The sequence below is a fragment of the Chaetodon trifascialis genome, chromosome 20 (genome assembly GCF_039877785.1).
Source record: "Chaetodon trifascialis isolate fChaTrf1 chromosome 20, fChaTrf1.hap1, whole genome shotgun sequence".
In the NCBI taxonomy this organism is placed as follows: Eukaryota; Metazoa; Chordata; class Actinopteri; order Chaetodontiformes; family Chaetodontidae; genus Chaetodon; species Chaetodon trifascialis.
The window spans coordinates 8,839,372-8,859,026 of record NC_092075.1 but is presented as its reverse complement, the minus strand read 5'-3'; the positions used below and the strand labels follow the sequence as shown (position 1 = coordinate 8,859,026).

Below are 19,655 nucleotides of genomic sequence, written 5' to 3'. Positions count from 1 at the left end.
CATACCACGTGGGACTGAAAACAGCCTATTAAAGCAATTTAGCATTGCACTCCAAGTACGTTTTAAAGTTAGAGACGAGCAAACACTTTGTGGGAGCTAACAGGAATCGAAATAAAGAATAAAGTCGGACAAAAACTGACAGGAGCCAGATTAAAAAAAGAATTGTCAATATCTATGCAGCAGAGACTGAGCCTTTTCTGAGGCTGGCTGTAGATAATGGGAAGATGCTATCTAGGATGTGGCCAAACCGTAAAGATTGTATTTACACCTGGCTGAGATCCAACCACCTCCAGATGTGGTCTGGTCCATCCAAGCATTCCTTTTACAGCACATTTACAGCTGAATTAACAGGCTTCTACACTTCCCATAATGCCACTTGATAGCATCTTTTCAACAGACGCTCCCCACCGAGTAAACACCCATGTCTTTAAAATGCCATTACTCAAGTCTGTAATGCAGGCTTTCTGTAAAAAATGTGTATACTCCAAATCTAAGAAAACACTGACAGCATCATTAAGGTTTTTTTTCAGTGCCAGAGAACTCCCTCAAGAGCCACTGTGCTAAAATTTTATACTGTTTTAATAGGTTGAGCAGTATTAGTAAACTGACCGTAATGCCCTTTAGCTATACCCATTACAGTGAATTAGCAAATGCACTGTCAGAGTTTTCAGTGTTTCAGGCTGGAATGGCAGCAATTTGTTGTGTCAACAAGCCAGATCAACATATTCTCACTTCCAGCTGGACACATACAGAGCCCTGGTGTCATTTTTTAAAGCACTGGGTGCAGAACAAAAATAAATGTGGCTAACGATGTGAAATGGTCAGCTTAGGAAAAATTATGATTTGGCTTAAAATAAGTACGTTAGTTACATACGTTATTCATGTACATTAAGTTATATATGTTACGTTACTTCACGTACAAAAGAAGTCAGCTTTCACTTTTGGTTTCACATGGGACACAAACCCCGGTCTCTGCAGTGAAAGTCCTGAGACAGATTCATCCAACCACCCCAAATGTGGACTTTTCTTGCTCTTTATATTACATCATTTAACATGCTGGGAGTGAGAACGGGCTATCTATAGAAGTCTACTGGGCAGAAGGTAGTGCGCGTGCCTCACAGCAAGAAAGTCGCTGGTTCGATCCCCGGGTCGGGCCTTTCTGTATGAAGTTTGCATGTTCTTCCCGTGCATGCGTGGGTTCTCTCCGGGTACTCCGGCTTCCTCCCACAGACCAAAAACATGCTCATTAGGTTAACTGGTGACTCTGAAATTGTCCTTATGTGTGAGTGTGAGCGTGAATGGTTGTATGTCTCTATATGTTGCCCTGCGATCGGCTGGCGACCGGTTCAGGGTGTACCCCGCCTTTTGCCCATTGACAGCTGGGATAGGCTCCAGCCCCTCCGCAACCCCGAAAAGGGATAGTTGGGTATAGACAATGGATGGATGGATAGATGTCTACTGGAATACCCTGCACGCTGAAAAATGATGCTAAAGGTAAAGGGTAACTTCATGATAGGGACCTTAAAAAAAGAGGGAGTGCTTACTTTAGGTAGAGAATTACGAGGACTTCTCATCAACCTTGAGCAGCTTAACCCTTCACCTCAGCAGTCTGGCTCGCTGTCTCATGGCTACTCATTATGTAGGAAGAAATTGCCTTATAATGTTTGTTGACTCAACTACCCAGCAGAAGCTAGCGTGCACGCACCAAGGAGATAATTACTGAAAATTACAGAGGAACATGGAAATGTGGCTGTGTTTATGGCTGCGAGCCTTGTGGGCTGCCAGATTCACAAATTATTCATGCTGCGGTGTCGTCTTAGTTTGAGAGGTGAGTGGCGATGAGGAGTGTGCCTATCAAAAGCGGTTTTGTCTCTTTTATTCTTCACCATGTTTTTTTTTTTTCTTTTCACTAAAAAGCATCTTACGGCATCATAGTGACAAGGGTGGCAGCGTCACCTTCACAGAGCAGGTGAAGCTTCTTTTTCTTCTCCTTCCAAACCACTGTTTCTCATTTGTCCCAACCCAAACTTCTAACAGTGGTTGACTGTGGAGCATTGTTGCCGTGCAACTGTTTGGAGGGAAGAGAAACGCTCACGACAGGGTGCCTCATGATAATAAGGCTTGTTTCTCGTAGTGCGCGTGCCTCACAGCAAGAAGGTTGCCGGTTCGATTCCCGGGTCAGGCCTTTCTGTGTGAAGTTTGCATGTTCTTCCCGTGCATGCGTGGGTTCTCTCCGGGCACTCCAAACTCCAAACTCCACTGACCAAAAACATGCTCATTAGGTTAATTGGTGACTGTAAAATTGCCCCTAGGTGTGAGTGTGAGTGGTTGTATGTCTGTATATGTTGCCCTGCGATCGGCTGGACACTGGTCCAGCCGATCGCAGGGCCTCCCGCCCGTTGACAGCCGAGATAGGCTCCGGCCCCCCCGCGACCCCGAAAGGGATAAGCGGCATAGAAAATGGATGGATGGATGGATGGATGGATGGATGGTAAATGGCAATATATTTGTTTCAGACAAATAAGCAATTATCATTATTATCAATTATCAGGTCCGGGTTGGGTTCTGCCCTGTTGTGGATGGTCTCAGTGTGTCCAATATCCAAGTGGATCCATGTGGATTCCACTCTGATCATGTGGTGATTTTGTTCTCAGGTCCCTTTTGGATCAGCCCCCACAAACCCCTTTTTTTCAGTTCATCTTTGTCTGACCTGGAAGGAATCAGTGTTTTGTATTTGTTCCTTCACTACATGCTGCAAACTGCTAAGTACTACTCAGTGCGTCAGTGTATCAGTTTACTGTATATAAGTAAGTGTTTATTTGTCTCCCTCCAGTGAATGACCATCATCATCACTGACATCACAATACTGCCTGTCTGCTATTTCACATCCACATTTCCATCCTCGTATAGCATGTTCCATACTGAATGTGTGTACAGTCCTGAGTGTGTGCATGTCATATAGACGTGGTGATTCATGTGAAAGGGTCAAAAATATACTCTTTAGGACTGACAGATGGCCATTATCCCTGCCTCACCACCTTTTGCACATCCACATCCTCTACTCTCCACCTACTGACATTTGTTTTGTGAGCATATGTGTGTGTCCTCATTCCTCAATGACAGGCAAGATGTTGTGACTGTACATATAGGAACATAAAGGGACTGAACTGAACATGGAATACAAATTAAAAGGACAGGAATGTGTGAGAAATAAGCGTTTTGCTTCACACTGATTTGAAAGTCAGATGGAGAGGCTGCTTTTAAATATCTGGTGGATTTAAGTGGTGTCAAAAAGGAAAAATGCGATAGTTTGTAATTAGCCTGCGTCTTCTGTCAGTTCACTGAAAGGACATTTTTAAATGAAACCAACAGAACTACATTTACAGTATTTGTTGAAGACAATCACAACTATTCTCAGACAATCATGTGTTAATTTACGTTGAGCTGCTGAGGCAATGGGTTGGTGTGAGAGAGCGAAGGAATCAGTGGAGGAGTGGTGGAGGTGAGAGAAATAGAGCTGCGTGGGGCTGTGGGATGAGGCATCTGCATATCAAAGACGGCGTGAAGGAACGTGGGGAAAATGAGGAGAATAAAAAGTGTGAAATATCACCATAAACATATATAGTGTATGTGGTGAGTGTGAAGCAGAATCTCATGGGAGCAAGTCATTGAAAAGACAAAGCTATGGTTGTTTTGACAAAAGACACAGAGGGTTTGATAATCAGAATGAGCACTTTGATCTGATGACATGCGGTAATACACATGTTTAATTAGAGGCAAGGAGAGCCAAGCATTATACTCCTGTGTGCTTAGCTTGTCTGGTTTGACTTAGAACGATGAATAGCTCAAGAAAAATGTGACTTTCAAAATGGGAAATGAAAAATATATTTGATTACACCAGCGTTGCGAAGACGGAAACAAGAGGATACATACTGCACAAAATGCCTACTAGTAAACAATAAACAAAGCTAATTTGGCACTCAGTTCGATCATGGATTCAGATCTTCTCCCACAGCTGCTGAACTTTGTATAGTAGGTCAGTTTGCATAAATGCTTTTTAGCGATTTTCTGCAGGCGCACTCTGCACCTAAAGACACATGTGTTATTTATCCAAAGAGGCACATCAGCCTGGCGGTGCGCTTTGCCTGTCATCTGCATGTAATCAGTGAAGTGTGCCTGTAACTGCAGGGAACATGATAAGTGCATCTGAGAACGCATCTCGCAATTAGAATGGAAATTTTTCTAGCTTCCAGGAGGCAGGTGCAAATTGAACAGGTGTAAGAAAGTAAGGGCTGAGGCGGGGAAGAGAAAATTTAGTTGGTCTGTATTTCGCAGAAATCTCACAGCAGATGTGTAAGCGCACAAAGAAGACAAATATGCAAGGTAGTTTTCTCAGAATGACCACAATAACTGACAACTTATAAAGCCGCACAATGGGTGGACGGGGAGCTGTGGTTAAGTGGTCATTATACTTGAACTTGGTGTTCAGGGAAAGTTCACAGTGCCAGTTTAATAAAAAATGTATTGAGAGCATCTGACTGCAGTTACCTTGAAACTGTATTGTAGGTGGACTCCATTTTCATAAATCCCTCTATAAAGATTATTAGCCTGCTACAATTTTGTGATACATTGAACATAATACAGCAGCTTCTTATTAGTACACAACATTACTTATCATTACCATGCGCATGATGTGAACTCAATCTCACAGCAGAAGGAGAAAGAAGTTGGCAAAAAGGAGCTGGGACCAGAAAGATGCTGTGTTTTTCAGGGTCTGGACTGAGACCTCGATAAACGGTTCTTGGCTGGACCGAAGTGGGACTATCACTAAAATGCTGGAAATGAGAAGGTTAATGCGCTTGTGGCTTTTTCCCATGTTTCATTGGCCAATGTATTTGTATTTTTTCAGGATAACTTTTTTTAACAAAAAGAGCTGAAAACAGCAGGAGCCAAAACATGTCTGTGAATAAGCAACTCAGTTCAATTTAGGATCTTTTTTCCCAAGCGTATCATGTACTTTATGTGCTTTTGCCCCATATAAAGCTACTCAGATCTTTCATTGCTTGTCTAGTGTGTCTCAGGGCTGCCAAGGTGTTTGACTGGTTTAAACCTGTCGTGTGCATAACCCCACCGGAGCCCTGGCTTGAGAGCAAATCCCTTTGCTGGCCATAGTTTGATGTAACCCAGCGTGTAGAGCTGGAGTCTGGAGGCAGGAGACCCACTGTGCTCCCCACTGCTTCAGGGCAAATGGATCAAGACTGTCTGCTTCCCCTGATTTTAAAATCCTCAAGCTGTGCCTTTGTTTTATCTGTCAAACTGTGCTGTGTTTGGTGTATTAAAAGGTAGTCCCCAACTGGTTTAGCTTTGGGAACATGGGGCTCTTAGTCCATATAAGGCTGTAGACGTGTCAGCCATTCCAACAAATACTCCTAAAATGGATTTTCAGCCCCCTTTAGCTCGTAGCTCTTTAGGTGATCGAAGTTCGTAATCCCCCTTTAAGCACTTGAGTTCTTTATTTTAGTCATGGCTCCAACATGTCCCACTTTACGACGTGTGGTTCCTCAATACACACTCATGCAAGAGACGTAAAACAATATAACCTTTACTGCTTGGTGCTGCGTGCTCTGTTGAATAGTTGAGATCTCTTTAATGCATGAAATACACATTTGTACTAGTGATCCCTTCTTATGGAAATAATATTTTATTGTACAGTAAGAGAGTAATCTGTGTTTATCAGCAATCTTTTTGCAATAACTCACTCTAGCCAATGCATGCTGCACACTTCTTCCTTGCGTCCGCATCCCATAGGCGTCTTTAAGGACAGATGGTGATACAGTTGGACAGTAGTGTGTTCAATCCAAAATAATTCTATTTAATGTCATTTACAACTACTTAATATGAAAGATGTTTATATTAAGAATAAACTAATTTAAAGGTAGAAGTGCCTTTTTCATACACTTTCCTGTGGATTGCTAACATTCAATGCTGGCTGCTTTGAGAAATTATGTAAAATCGCAGTCCCTGATTTATAGTACATTTCTGAGAGACTTCATAAAAGCAGCTTTGCGATGAATTCAAATAGCAATCTTGTGTAAGTCACTTCACATTTTTTTGCAGCTCCTTTGAATAAAATTCTTCTAATGACAGTCATGGTGCACCACCATAGAAAACACTTACCAATGGCCTTCCTAGGACATGTCCACACTTAAATGACCGAAAAAGTCAATTGACAATCGCTCCCAGACTGAAACATGCAACCGTTTTACAGTGCCATCAATAAGTTTACTGGACTTTCATCATCACATAGTTAATGTTTTGAAATAGTCACAAACCATGATCATTTCCTATGAACAGATCATGGTGGATTAAAAATGTTACTGTTATGTAGGTTAGGTTACGTAACTTAAGGACGTAACAACAGTTAAATGTTACTCAAACAATGACCATAAAAATGGGTCGTAATAACCTACTTGCAAATTTGACCAATGAGGCCGTTTCACTGGCATATAATTTGATTACACCCAAAGAAATACATTTAAATAAAATCAGTCCAGTTCTCATTGAATGATCATGGACACAAAGGTGAACAACATACAGCACTTTACAAAGGTGACAGTGAAAGCCTACAGAAGTAAGATCATGTGGCTGTGTTTAGCCAAGCACAGCTATCGTGACCTATAGGGCAGAGCAGATGAAAAGCATTTCACGATTACTAGAAAAACAGTGTTGATGTATAGTATGTGTGTGTGCCTGAGTGAGCAAATAAAAGGCCGACACAGACAGAGCAGGATATAGGCTGAGCATGTTTTTCTATGTGTACTGTATTCGTGCATAGATAGGCCCTCATCATCTCTCTGTGATTACAGGAGCATTTCACCACAAACAGCATGTGACTTATCAGAGTGAGCCAGGTTTTCAGAGGGCTGACAGTTTAGGGAGAACTGCCATGGGATAAGTCTCAATCCTCACTCAAACCATCACTCTCTCATCCCCTTCTCTCTCACACACACACACACACACATCTGTGCAAACACAGATGCAGCACCCAGACGGCAAACCCTGCTGGTTCTCAGAGCTGCTCCACCGAGATGTCAAGCTTTTCTATCAATCCTGCAACCCAAAACTGATAAAAGACCACGTTACTCTTGACGATGTGTCTTTGGAGATGCAAAAAAGTGTAAACACTTAAGGTATGAGGGTCTCAAAGGAAGATTGCTGGTGTAATCTACACCAGCAGATGGAAATAATAAAATAATGCTTCTCAAATAAAGATAAAAAGACAAAAGAATTGAAAGAAAATGACTTATAAGGCCAGATTCTCAATAGAATTGAAGAAAAGGCAAGAACAACGTACTATATAACCACTGACAATAAGAAAATACATCTGTTTTAATGGAAGTAATTTCTATATGCAATTCTGATGATGGGCGTGCATCTGTGTAAGTGTATAAGTGTGTGCTTGTACACTAGTTACCGGAAGGTCATTTGGAATATCTGTCCCAAGTTGACTTGCTGGGTTTTGTTGTTGTATCCATGCAGCATCTCACCAAACAGGGTGTCATTGAAGTGGACATCTTGCCTTGGGCATTTCGGCCCCTCACAGTTGTCTGACTGCAGGAGGCAGGAGCGCCCGTCCCCTGCTAGTTTGTACTCCTGCACACATCTGCGGAGGAGGGAAAAGCTGTCAATATAATGTAAACTATGTAATGTTTGTAAACCTTTTTACAATTGAGGTGAAATGAAACAGATGTATAGTTGTTGGCAAGAATATTAGAAGATGAACTGCAGCATAAGATGTTGCAGGTTGTCGACCAACACAATGACATGATGAGATCTGGATGACTGACAATGTACACACCCAACCAAAGGCAGACACAGATACCTACCAAACCAAAATCGTAGCCATTTTTCTTTGACGTACCTGTCATCTGGAGACTACTTAGCACCGAGCTATGGATACCACCCACCCACATAAGTCAGAACATATCCTGGCAGTGCAAAAGAAGTACACAATGGTATTATATAATGATTATTTTCTTAAACAATCTGGCCCTCATTGTTGTAGCTTTGGCTAAAATGTCTTTTATATTAGCAAAGCTGTGCACTTGCCATTGTCACTGTAGAGACTGCGGACAAAAGCTCTGCTAGAAGCGGATTCCAACAGGGCAGAATTCAGCCGACCGTGCAATCAGTCACAATTATCCTATCTGCTTCATTTATCTGCACCATACTCCCTCACAGATGCAGTTGGCTGGCGCTGAGGTTTGGGCTCACGCAGCCGATCAGGTCTCAGCACCTCAGTGGGAAGGAGGACTCTGCCGTTGTAGGCAACGCCGAAAATGCAGCAGACCTGGCGGAGCAGTGTGGCATGAAGGCAAAGCCACCTCCCTTTTGATAAACCAACTGTTTGCTCAGCCACAGAACAAGGCCAACTATGTTACTATGCGGTATTCTAATACAAGTCACTGAATATTTGCACCCCCACACCTGACTGACCAATCATCATCCAGGTGAAATGTGAGTGAATTGTATTGATGGCGTTGGTGGATTTGTTTATGTTAATATTAGCCTCTTCACCCATCACGTAAGGTCGTCTCATGTTCTGGGGAAAAAAATGTGTCACTCCACCGTCGACCTGACACGTGTCAAGAGTTTGAGGCTATCCTTCACCTGTCAGTCTGCTCCCTCTGCTAAGTTCCTGCTTTCCAGAAAACACTGTCAGGAGCTGCATATTGAAGTATTCATAGTTTCTTTGCGTCCTTCCAGCACTGGTTTCACAACGACATATGAATTAAGGAACTTTTAATGAGGTATGATCAAAGTTACTAAATAAGTATCTCCAAATTGGGCAAACTTGGACTTTCCCACCATCTTGAGGCAGAAATCCTTTCTGTTACAGCTGTCTTGGTTGTTTTTATTTCACTCAGTTTGCCCCTCTGTCCCTGTCTCCAGACACTTCTCACTTCCCCCAGGCCTATGCATTTCCTTGGAACACTCCAGACTCGCCATTATCCATCCACCAGATGCTCTCAAACTTTCCCACCAGTCCCAGTCACTGACTCCAACATCCACCTTGTCGCCTCTTCCTGGATTCTCACTTACTTCTGTTTGGATTTGCCAACCATGCCAGTAAGCTGTATTATTATTTTCTCACTCAGATCACTGAATTGTTGTTGGTTGTCTGCATTTGGGTCTTTGTCCCTCCTGCCCCGTACACACTTGCTTAACGCCCGCAAGGATGACAAGAAAATAGAAAGTTGTTGCAGTAGAGCCAAGCAGACAATACAGATGGCAAGTATGAAGATGTTACTTGGTCTGTGATTTCTGCTTTGAAATACTGCTGAAAAACATGCCACAATAACAGCCTGAATCAATTCATCCATCCTACTTGGTAACTAAGGCATAAAAGGTAGTGTTCTTATAAAGGTGTGGAACATGATTTCCTTCCACACATCAGGCCCCTCAGTTAAAAAGAAAAAAAAAAAAAAAAAGTTATAACCTTTTTCAAATGGAAACTCCCTGCAGATTATTATGCCATGTGACACACTCTAGGATCTAGGAGAGGTGCTCAAGAAGCCTCCCCAGTCAACATACAGTGTACCAGCTCAGTGGAACATGTCTGGGGTGAGGAAAAGGGCATTGGCAGATTGAATGTATCACAGAACAATGTGCAGCAAGTAAAGCCAGCATGGTTCAAGCTTTTCTTTTTTTTTGAACCTGCATTGAAAAGTAATTCAAGCTTCTCTGCAGACAAACCCAGCAGATATATTGTAACCACTGATGCTACTTGTATTAGTACTATTAAAACTGTATTTAAACTTAACATCAGAGTTGGGCACAAAATACTGCAAAATTGTGACTAATAAAAGTAATATTGTAAAGCATGTCTGAATAGGATATATGTATATTAAAAGAATGATCTTTTTATATATAATCTTGCGCAAATGTGTTTCATTGCATATAGAAGTGGTCAGGTTATTGTGAAGTCGCTAGTTATTTCCTATTTACATTTCCTTCATCCGAGGAAGAATTTCTTGATAAATATGAGTCATAAAGCTTATTTCGCGAGGAAGCTTTATTTCCAGCCAGCAGGCACCTTTCCATTTTTTACTCTTGCTTAGTCTCACCCGCAAAACATGAGCACGTTGCTGGAACTGGGGTCATCTTCAAGGGGCACGAGCTGCTGGAGACACAGCTGTTCACAGCCTCCATTGAAGCCATCCGTGCAGTCAATGCCCCTGGAGTAGTCATAGCAACCTGAGCCATCCTTCATTGGCCTCAGCCCCTCAGGACACTGCAAGAAAAGAGAGCCAGAGCAAGGAGGGGAGGTGGTGGGAGAGAAATGTAGAGAGAGGGTATGGAGGAAGGCATAAATTAGGGAGAGAGAAGAAGAGAGTAAGGAACATAGGTCAGCATGTGCATTTTAATCAGGATCAGTCGGTTCTGAGGAGGCAAAGATAGTAATATGGGAAAGATGAGAGAGGAGGACTGGGTAGTGGGATTTCGAGGGAAGTGAGAGAGACTTGAAAGAAGAATGAAAAATGGCAATTATCGTATTTGATAGGAAACAGAAAATGTGTCATGCAATCGAATGGGAGAAATTTCATATTCAGAACCTCCACTGCAAAAGCTCATGCACACCTTCAGTTTCTTGCGTATAAGAAGTTTACTTGATGATGATCTGAGGACCAAAACATTGTGTCTTCAGAATTTTATTCTATTTTATTTTTTTGCAAATAAAAGGACAATGTGTGGGAGTTCTCTCATCTCATACACAGAGCCTTGAAATGACATTGAAGGCACTGAACCTTATCAGCGCTGGTGAAGACAGGGGTGAAGGTTGGGTCAATTAAAAATAATGCACTCCTTGAGTCATCAGGAAGTTGCTGATATCACAAGCTTTTTACACAGGGAAACACTGCGGTGGTTTAGAGTCTCAGTTATGGTTCGTCATCAGTTTTTCATTGCTACCCACCACCCTCCACCAAAAACAAATCACATTCAACCGGGGCGCACGCATCTAAAGGGGAGCACTTTGTCCAATAACTTCAGATTGGATGATTTACAGTCCGGCATTTCATTTATGAAGTGTTATTCTTTTAATGAATTATATTTCATCCACCATAAGAAATAGTAATTAAGCATGAATACAATAACAGCAGATGGATTTTATAACAAAGCTGGGCTCCATTAAAAAATAATTTTACTTGCCATTAATAACTTGTACACTTAATAGCCTGCTGTTCATGATTTGAGCTGCATTATCCATCTCTGATCCAAACAAAAGATTGTTACACAAATAAACCAAGAGGTCACACTTGATAAACTTTTCCGCTGGCTCAGCTTATGTGTTAGAAGCAGGCAGAATCCTGATGGGACCCACTACTGACAAGTACTGTCAAGTTCAACTAATAACTTGAATTCTAAAATTTCGGAGGATTTTTTCTTTATTTTATCATATCAAGTAATGATAAGATGTTGTTATTCAACTGTGATTTCATGGTGAGAAAGAGTGTCCTGCAGGGGCTGGAGATGCTGGCAAATGCAGCATGAACATGTAATTAGTAAATAACAATAATATTAAATACAGTAAATAAGCCACAAGTGCTGACATTGAGTATTTTTGTCATTTGGCGTCAGTGTAATATTATGGGTACTCTTTTAAGTACTAATGATATAATATCTTGCACTAATGTTTGCCCCTGGAGTGGCGGATACATTGCTCTGTAGTGCCGATTGCAGACTGTTCCAGTTTACCATCATCAAATTAGAGGCCCGACTGTCAAAGAATTATATCTACATGATGCTCAAGAGTGCTGATGTCGTCTTAAATAAAAGAAAAAGGAAAGAAAACTGCATATGCTCGTGCTTTTTAAGCACATTTCTCTGCCCATAGGAGCATCCGAGTCTCGCAGGTTGGTCATGTGTCCTTGCTGTGATTGTCATGTTATATCTTGCATCCTGCTAAGTGGGACAGATGCTGGAAAAAGGCACTTTTTTACTGTTCACTTGAATGGGAGAGATGGATGCACACTGTAAACAGTTATTGATACTGTGAGCAGTTTATTGTCATTATTGAAAAATGCTCATCTTTGAATATTTGATGGGTTTTTGCCTGCTGGGACTGGAGTCCAACAACCAATTAACACACTCCAACATCAACCAAGCAACACATCACGTTTCTCGGAGCTGCAAGTGCTGCTGTAATTTCTTCTTGGTGAGTGCCGCTGTAACGGTTCTGTTGGTTTAAAATGAAGACTGTAAGAGACTCACGAGAATATTTCACAGTTTGTGGAGCACTGTTTCCCACTTTCACTGACGGCTACTCTGACTCATCTGCGATTCCTTATGTTCTGTGTGCCTGTGTGAGGTATGATGATGCATAGTAAACATGTTATGCAGAAAAATAAAGACAGTCCACCATTCCTCAAAGTGCAGACCACTAAACCAGTGTGTTACCATTTATTCTTTTCTGTGTGAGAAATTTATGAATCTGGAGGCACAAAAAGAGAGGTGATGTCAGTGTTGAAACAGCTTTAGCTCGCTGTCAGTGGTCAAATACCTTCAAGTATACCAATTAAAGGGAAGGCTGTGTCTTGCTATTAACAAAAACCTAACTGGCTGACTCATATCCATTTGCAGCTATCTATTGGACTGAGGAAGATGATCAGGTAGGGAGATGCTGTACGTTCTTGTCGGTTCAGTAACATGCAGTGACTGTAGGTGTACTTCTCCGCCTCCTGTACATAGAGGTGTTGAGCATTTTCCTTTCATCTCCCACATATCTCTCACTATGCAGTATATATGGAATATACACCGCAAAGCAAACACTAAATCTGCTGCTGACTTTATATTTGCAGACTATCAATATCTGCGGTCTATCTCATCATGTCCTCCACCATTTCATTGTGAATTAAAGTGAGTGTTTAATAGGTTTTTCACACACGTCATAGACATCTCTGAAATAAAGGCTTTATAGTGGGGCCTCCACTCAATGACAACGTTGTTTTCCTCTTTTATGAAGACTGTGCCAAAAGGTAAAAACATTAAAAATCTGAAGTGAAAATTGCATCCCTGCCCTTCAGCACTGTTTCGACTGTGCACACTGGACAGTGTTAAAACCCTTTTTTTCAACAAAAGAACCAGCTAACTGATCTCGAATGTCAATACATCTTGTTCCGCGAGGTCCCACAGATCAGCAGTAAACAAATTAAAATTTTCCTTTTTAATAAAGCTTGGGTCACAAAAGCAATTAAAGGCCTCATTTGGTGGGTTTTAATAAAGGTGTAATGCAGGACAGGGAAATTAGGAGGGAGATCAAGTCAGGAATAAAATAAGCCAAACTGAGATACAACGAGAGGATTGAGACAGAGCTCAGTGATGTAAGATGTTTGGAAAAGCATGAAACTTATTACTGAGGTCAGGACAACAGAAATAGGGATGTTAGCCATTAAGTTTTTAGTTCTAATAAACAGACAGCTGTTTAATCAAGACCTTTAAAGCTACAGCAGCTAAGTGAAAAAATGTAATGACAAGGCTTTTCTGCCAGTTAAACTACAAAAGCTCTGGACTTCATAAAAGCTGTCGCTGGGTGCTGAAAGAACATTCTGTCATATGCTTTACCTCCACCAAGGTCATGTTTTTGGTTTGGTTTGGTTTCTTTGTTTGTCTGTGTGTGTAAGCAGGATTACGGAAAAAATTGTGGCCCAGTTTTCATGAAACTTGGTAAAAGGGCACAGTCCAAAGAAGAACCCATTAAATCTCAGAGTGAATACGAATCACAGGACGGACACACGAATTATTTTTCACTTTGGTTAACATTGGCAAAATTTGGCCTTGGCAGAATAAATGCCGTACATTTTAAAATCCAGTAGATGGCAGTTAAGTTCAACAGCAGCAAAGCAAAGCTAGTTGTAGAAATATGATGACTCCATGTACCAATCCGTATTCAAGGTTACCAGTGAAGTTAGCCTGCACATGTAGGGGCTCAAGCTTCATTCAGAAAGCAGTCATGGAGCGCTCAGGGACAGTGGTTTCATCTTAAACTAAGGTGTGACTATGGAAACGTCATTTCTGGTTTTCACAAATATATGTGTATAAAGTATCTGAATTATTTCGAAGTACATAAAAAATGCACAGCTGAGATGGTTGCGCTTGCAGATTGATTTGCATATCATAAAAGACTATTGGTCTTGGCAGAGGTCTGCACTCTCCAAGTGTCCTTCTAGTTTTTTTTTTTCCTTTGGTAACATCTCACCAGCAATAAAATCTCAAACTGGAAAGCACACCACCGCTAAATGTGAAACATCCAAAGTCTTGAATGTCCTCAGAGTAGCAGCCGCTCTCTCAAGTTATCAAGGCTTCTGCGAAACTCACCAAGCACAAGATTTAATGCAGCCAAGGGACAAACTGGAGGGAGGAGAGATAGAGGAGCAGAGGATTCCACCTGAAGCTTATCAAATGATGCGTGTGGACATTTGGAAGACCCTCAGACTCATGCTAGGCTTTGGTTTCCACCTCAAGGATGTTTTTTCTCTCCATTTTATGCACTAACAATTGCCAAAGCAATTATGTAAATAGATGTAGAGTATACTGACGGGTCATGGGACTGTTTGATGTCATCGTGAGTCTTTAGTTTGATAATCAACAGCATGATTTCCAATCCACCACCACTAGTGAATCAATCAAGTGTAATCAAGGTGTTCTTTCTCCTAATTATGAGATTTAAGCCTCGCCAGCTGTCTTACAAGGACAAGCTCATGTTACTGTGGTGAGAACATTATATATAAGATTTGAATGAATGCAGGTTCCACGAATGAATCCTGATATAAGCTTACATCAGCTCTCTCTGGCCTGTAGATATTTACAAATCTTGCAAAACAAATTGAACGATAGCATTTTTGATCTCTTAGGAGAACCTCCGCCAAACACTAAAAAAGATAAATGTGCAACCATACGCATTGTTCACATGTGTGTTCTGAACAAAGCCCCATATGTTCGGCATTCAGTGGGAAAGCTGTCCAGTATCAGATCCATTTACTGTATCTCATGAATGTAATGCTTACTTCCTCAGCAGAATGAGATTGGGGCCATTCATCACACTGAGGCAGAGCTGTGGGAAAAGGTGTCTGTAATTCAGAATTGTCATGCAGCACTCCACGGTTGAATTAAAGGACTTAAGGTTAGCCATTAGTGCTGCCCACTAGCTACTTGCTCTTTCTGCTCGGACAACTCTCCAAAGACACGAGGGCTGGGGAGGGGGAGGATTTGCATTTCAGATGAATGCTTTCAGTCAGTTCTTCCGTAGTGACTCTGCGATGGAGGCACAATGAGAGCAGGCCTGCTGGATCCCTACAGCTCAACACTTTGTTCAAGAAACACAGAGTCAACTGACTTCAATGTTGTTACCATAATTGCCAGCTTGGCAGCTGATCACTAAGTGAAAATACATTAAAAAACATTAGAGCCTGACAATTGAGTAATTTATTATTGAATATATTAAAAATTTAAAAGAAGCAACAAAAAGGGCACATTAGACACAAGTGTGGATGTGTCTACGTGATTGCAAGTTCAATCAGATATACTTGATAGGTTTAAGTATTAGATTAGATGTGATGGATTGCTTGTTTACATATTACCTTTTCTCTTTTACACCTGTCTGCTATATCTGAGCATGGGCACACTGTATGACAGCAGCGTTAACACGAAGGGCTGACTATGTGTGTATTCTCTGGGGGCAATTACAAATGAGAATTTTATGACACCATTAAGTATCACAGGGATGGTATTTCACTCCTCTATACACTATACTTGGGGGATTATACAAGGTAAGCAAGAGGAAGGACAAATGAAAAAACTTAAGTATGCATGATGAATGTACACATATCTCCCTACATATTATGTCCATAGATCACCTCACAAATTAAAGTTCGCACATTTTGAATGACTGCCATTCATTTTCCTAATTAGCCATTAGCGTCCTCAGCTTTAATCAGGAACTGAGCATAATCTATTGAGAACTCTGTCTCTTAATGATCTTGTCAAAATTAATATGCCAGATGTTCGTACATCACACATTTCAGAGAAGGAAGAGATCGTAAGAAAAGTAGGAACAGTCAGCGATCAAGGATTTATACACAGTCCCACTGCGACCTTTGGAGTCAACAACAGAACGCGGCTGGGGAAATGCAAACGGGCAAAAGGCAGGAGAGGATCTTTTCTGTTGTAAAAATGTGGATAATTACAAGACAATATAAGGAATGTGCCTGCGGGGTCTCTACAAGGCAACACATAACAAGAAAAGTATTTGAAACAGCACAGCTCTAAACAACACTGACAGGTGATGGCAGGGAAAAAATCAAATACTCTACAAGCATACTTGACAACCTAATCTGGTTTAGAGGTGGCAGGGATGTATGCACTGCAGCTCCACTACTGCTTAAATGGGTTAAATTAGGCACAACAGTTTCATCGCTGCAAGAGCAAAAAAATAAATAAATATATAAATGCTTGCGAGGGTGTGATACAGTCCCAGATGAGAAATAAGAAATCTCCACCCAGCTGTTTGTTCCTCATATTCCTGTGAATTCATACTTCATCTTCACAGTTATCTCTTTAGCTATGGGGAATGGTGCTGCCCAAAGGCAAAAAATAGATGTTGCTATTTAAAAGATTTAGCTTGTAGTTTTTTATTTTGATATTTTTGGCATGCAAATGGTTTGCAAACATATATGCATGGATGGATAAAAACATACCTCCTTGTTCTACGTCTCACAGGCTTGGCTCTGCGACAGGATGATTTCAACCTTGAGCACTTATCTTCAAATCTCTGCACCAGGAGAATCAAATAATCTGCATCCATTAAAGTCCATTTTACACTATGGAGACAGACTGCATTTGAGGCCATGTTGCCTCTGTTTCTCCTCCACCCTTCTTTAGCTTTGACAATACTACAGCAGATGACTATGAGGGTGAAGGATGGCTTCGTCCTGCGACTCCACCAGACTATGCTGCTTTCAGCCCAGCTTGACGGTCAAAGGCATTTAAGAGCTGCTGTTATTTGCTTTCTCACATAATGAAGACCATGGAGACACTATCTGTTAATGATGAGTTATGTTTGTTTATGTCAGGAAGGCAAATAAGGGATATTGACACAAATACTGGACACACCTTTACGTTTTAGTCGTGTTGTCAATGTTGACATAATGAGTAAAAGTGCTTTGTTCTGATTGGATCATTTTCATTCATAATTCAGAAGGATTCTCTGAAATGAGCCTCTCAGGCAGAGATATACAAAGAGATGGATTTCACTACAAATATAGCAACAATACACTTCACTGTTAGATGTGAAAAATATTTTCTGCTCCTCTTCATCACTCAATCATGCCACAAAGAATAACAGATACCGTCTGTATTTCCTGTCAAAACCCAGTTCACCTATGTTGTATTATCAGAAGGGAGAGGAAATTGAAATACTAATCTTTCTTGGCGTATCTAACCTGTTACTTAGGGATGATTTAATACTCTTTCTTAATCAACTGACTGTTTGCTTAGGTTTGGAATTGAGCCACGTTGAATTGACTGAAAATGATTTCAGCTCAAAAATTTGTCAAGTAATATATAAAATGTTGAAGGCATGAGAGAGAGAGGACATTCTGGTGCATTCGTGACAGAAAACTAAAACACTGCTTCAGTTGTTCACTAATGCTGTTCATACTGTTGCTGTTTTACTGTAATGCTGCAAATACTTTCCCCTTTGAGGTCTTACTGAACTGTGTTCCACTGTACACAGATCTGAACTCCCATCCGTGGCTGCAGCGGTGTTATTTGGATCTCCGTAGTGCACTAAGTGACACACTTGATCCGGCATTTAACCAACAGTGCCAGACCGTAAGGATGAAAGAATTATCGCAATTTGCTTTAAATCATAAAGCATTGAAATTCAATGGTAATGAGGTAAACTGAGCTGTGCTGTGCAGAGGAGCAGTGGGAGTCATGATGCTCAGTTGTCAGGAACACGGGACTGTGGGGACATACAGTGGATGTTGGGTAGAGCGATTAAGGGATGAGGGTTTGCACAAAACTTTTGTTCGGGTGGAGTTGCCATTTTTCCTCCCTGCTGACTCTTTATGCAAACCAGAGGCAACCAAGCGTAAATCTGGCTCCACACTGACAACTCATCATTTAATTCCTGACTTTTGGAGTGTGCCACACATTTTAATAAACTCCTGCATACTGGGAGAGTATGCAAGTGCCTTAAAATGAGATTGGAGACAACAGTATCTGTCTTCTCTAAACTGTTATAAACTACAGCAGTGTGGCAGGCCAAAATTAAACCTTCGGATGGTCGTTGACGTTAAAGAATACATCTTTGCCAACCCTGCATACAAACAACTTTACCAGAGATGTCCCAAAAGGGACATCAACTGATGAAAGATATGCCACTAATATCCTACCATCTGCTCAGCCTCTGAGTACTTCCATTAGGAAGACAGATACCGTAGCAGGATACAACAACGTGCCATAAAGGAAAACATTACACCCTTTCCTAAAAGCACAGAAACCACAGTATGCTGCAGTTGTCAAACTTAAACTTTAAAAATGGCAAGCTACCAGGAAAATCCATGTTTACAGAGTTTTGAACTCCACCAAGCAGCCCCAGGAGAGTTCACCGAGTGCATCAGTAATGCCCCTTTCTCACACAAACACAGTGGATGACACGGCACATTGACCACAGGTTCAACGAGAATTTGACCATTCATTCCGCACCACTGGGTAAATGCTAGATTGTTGCTGTTCACACAACCTACATCTGCTCAATGAACTTCCCTGCACTTCTCTGCTATTGTGCTGCAGCTTCATTAAAAGAGAGGTTGAATTTCTGTTTTTTCAGTTTTCAAATTCGACACGGCAGACAGTGCAGATGATCCAGTGCAGCTTCACAGACTTTCTTGTCTTGTTCCAGCATACGAGAAGTTGGTTCATCTTAAACTCCAGTTTCAAGCGTCTTTTTGATGAAGAGAGATTTACTGTGGAGTAGTAAACATAGTTACTGGCAAACTGAACTTAGCCTCCTGCTAGGTTAGTTGAGATACACTTCATGTTAAAATATATATAGTTTTTTTTTCTAGTAATGGTATTGCGTATGATCTACATGGATCTAGCCTACAGTAATGCTCTACTTGGAAAAAGTGCCTCATTACCTCTCATCATGTCAAAACCCACAGTTATTATGTCAGGCCATAGAAGTAGCTTTTAATACCATGTTTTAAAATACTCATAGCAAATGGAAGGGGTAATGAAAACACTAGAATTACATTATAATTATATCACATTAAAATAAAACTGAATAATACTAATTTGAAATTATAATATACCAGTGCAATTTGTGTTTTTTGCTGCTTTGTGATGAATATTTGAATTGTGTTTATTTACTTGTATACTGCAGAGCATTTTTCTCACTGAAACTCAGTAAAAACAAACTAAATCTATCATTTTCTTCTCTCTTCTTTCTTTAAACCAACCATTAGCATTGAAACATTTCCATCACCGCTGTCCATTTGCCACAGTGGAAAAAAAGTCAGTATGATCAAGGCTGTAATGTAAACAGCAAAATATACAGTTGTACCCAGCACATTGTAGACTGTAATGTATAA

The 19,655-nt window shown here is 41.0% G+C and overlaps 1 protein-coding gene across 1 annotated transcript in view; it reads right to left on the bottom strand.

Moving 5' to 3' along the window:
- LOC139349209 (astrotactin-2-like) overlaps positions 1–19,655 on the bottom strand; it is a 262,594-nt gene that overhangs the window by 77,454 nt on the left and 165,485 nt on the right. Inside the window, exons 12-13 of the mRNA XM_070989796.1 lie at positions 10,128–10,294; positions 7,475–7,663 (exon numbers count right to left, since the gene is read on the bottom strand). Coding sequence (XP_070845897.1) covers positions 7,475–7,663; positions 10,128–10,294 — 356 coding nt within the window. The remainder of the gene's footprint in view (positions 1–7,474; positions 7,664–10,127; positions 10,295–19,655) is intronic.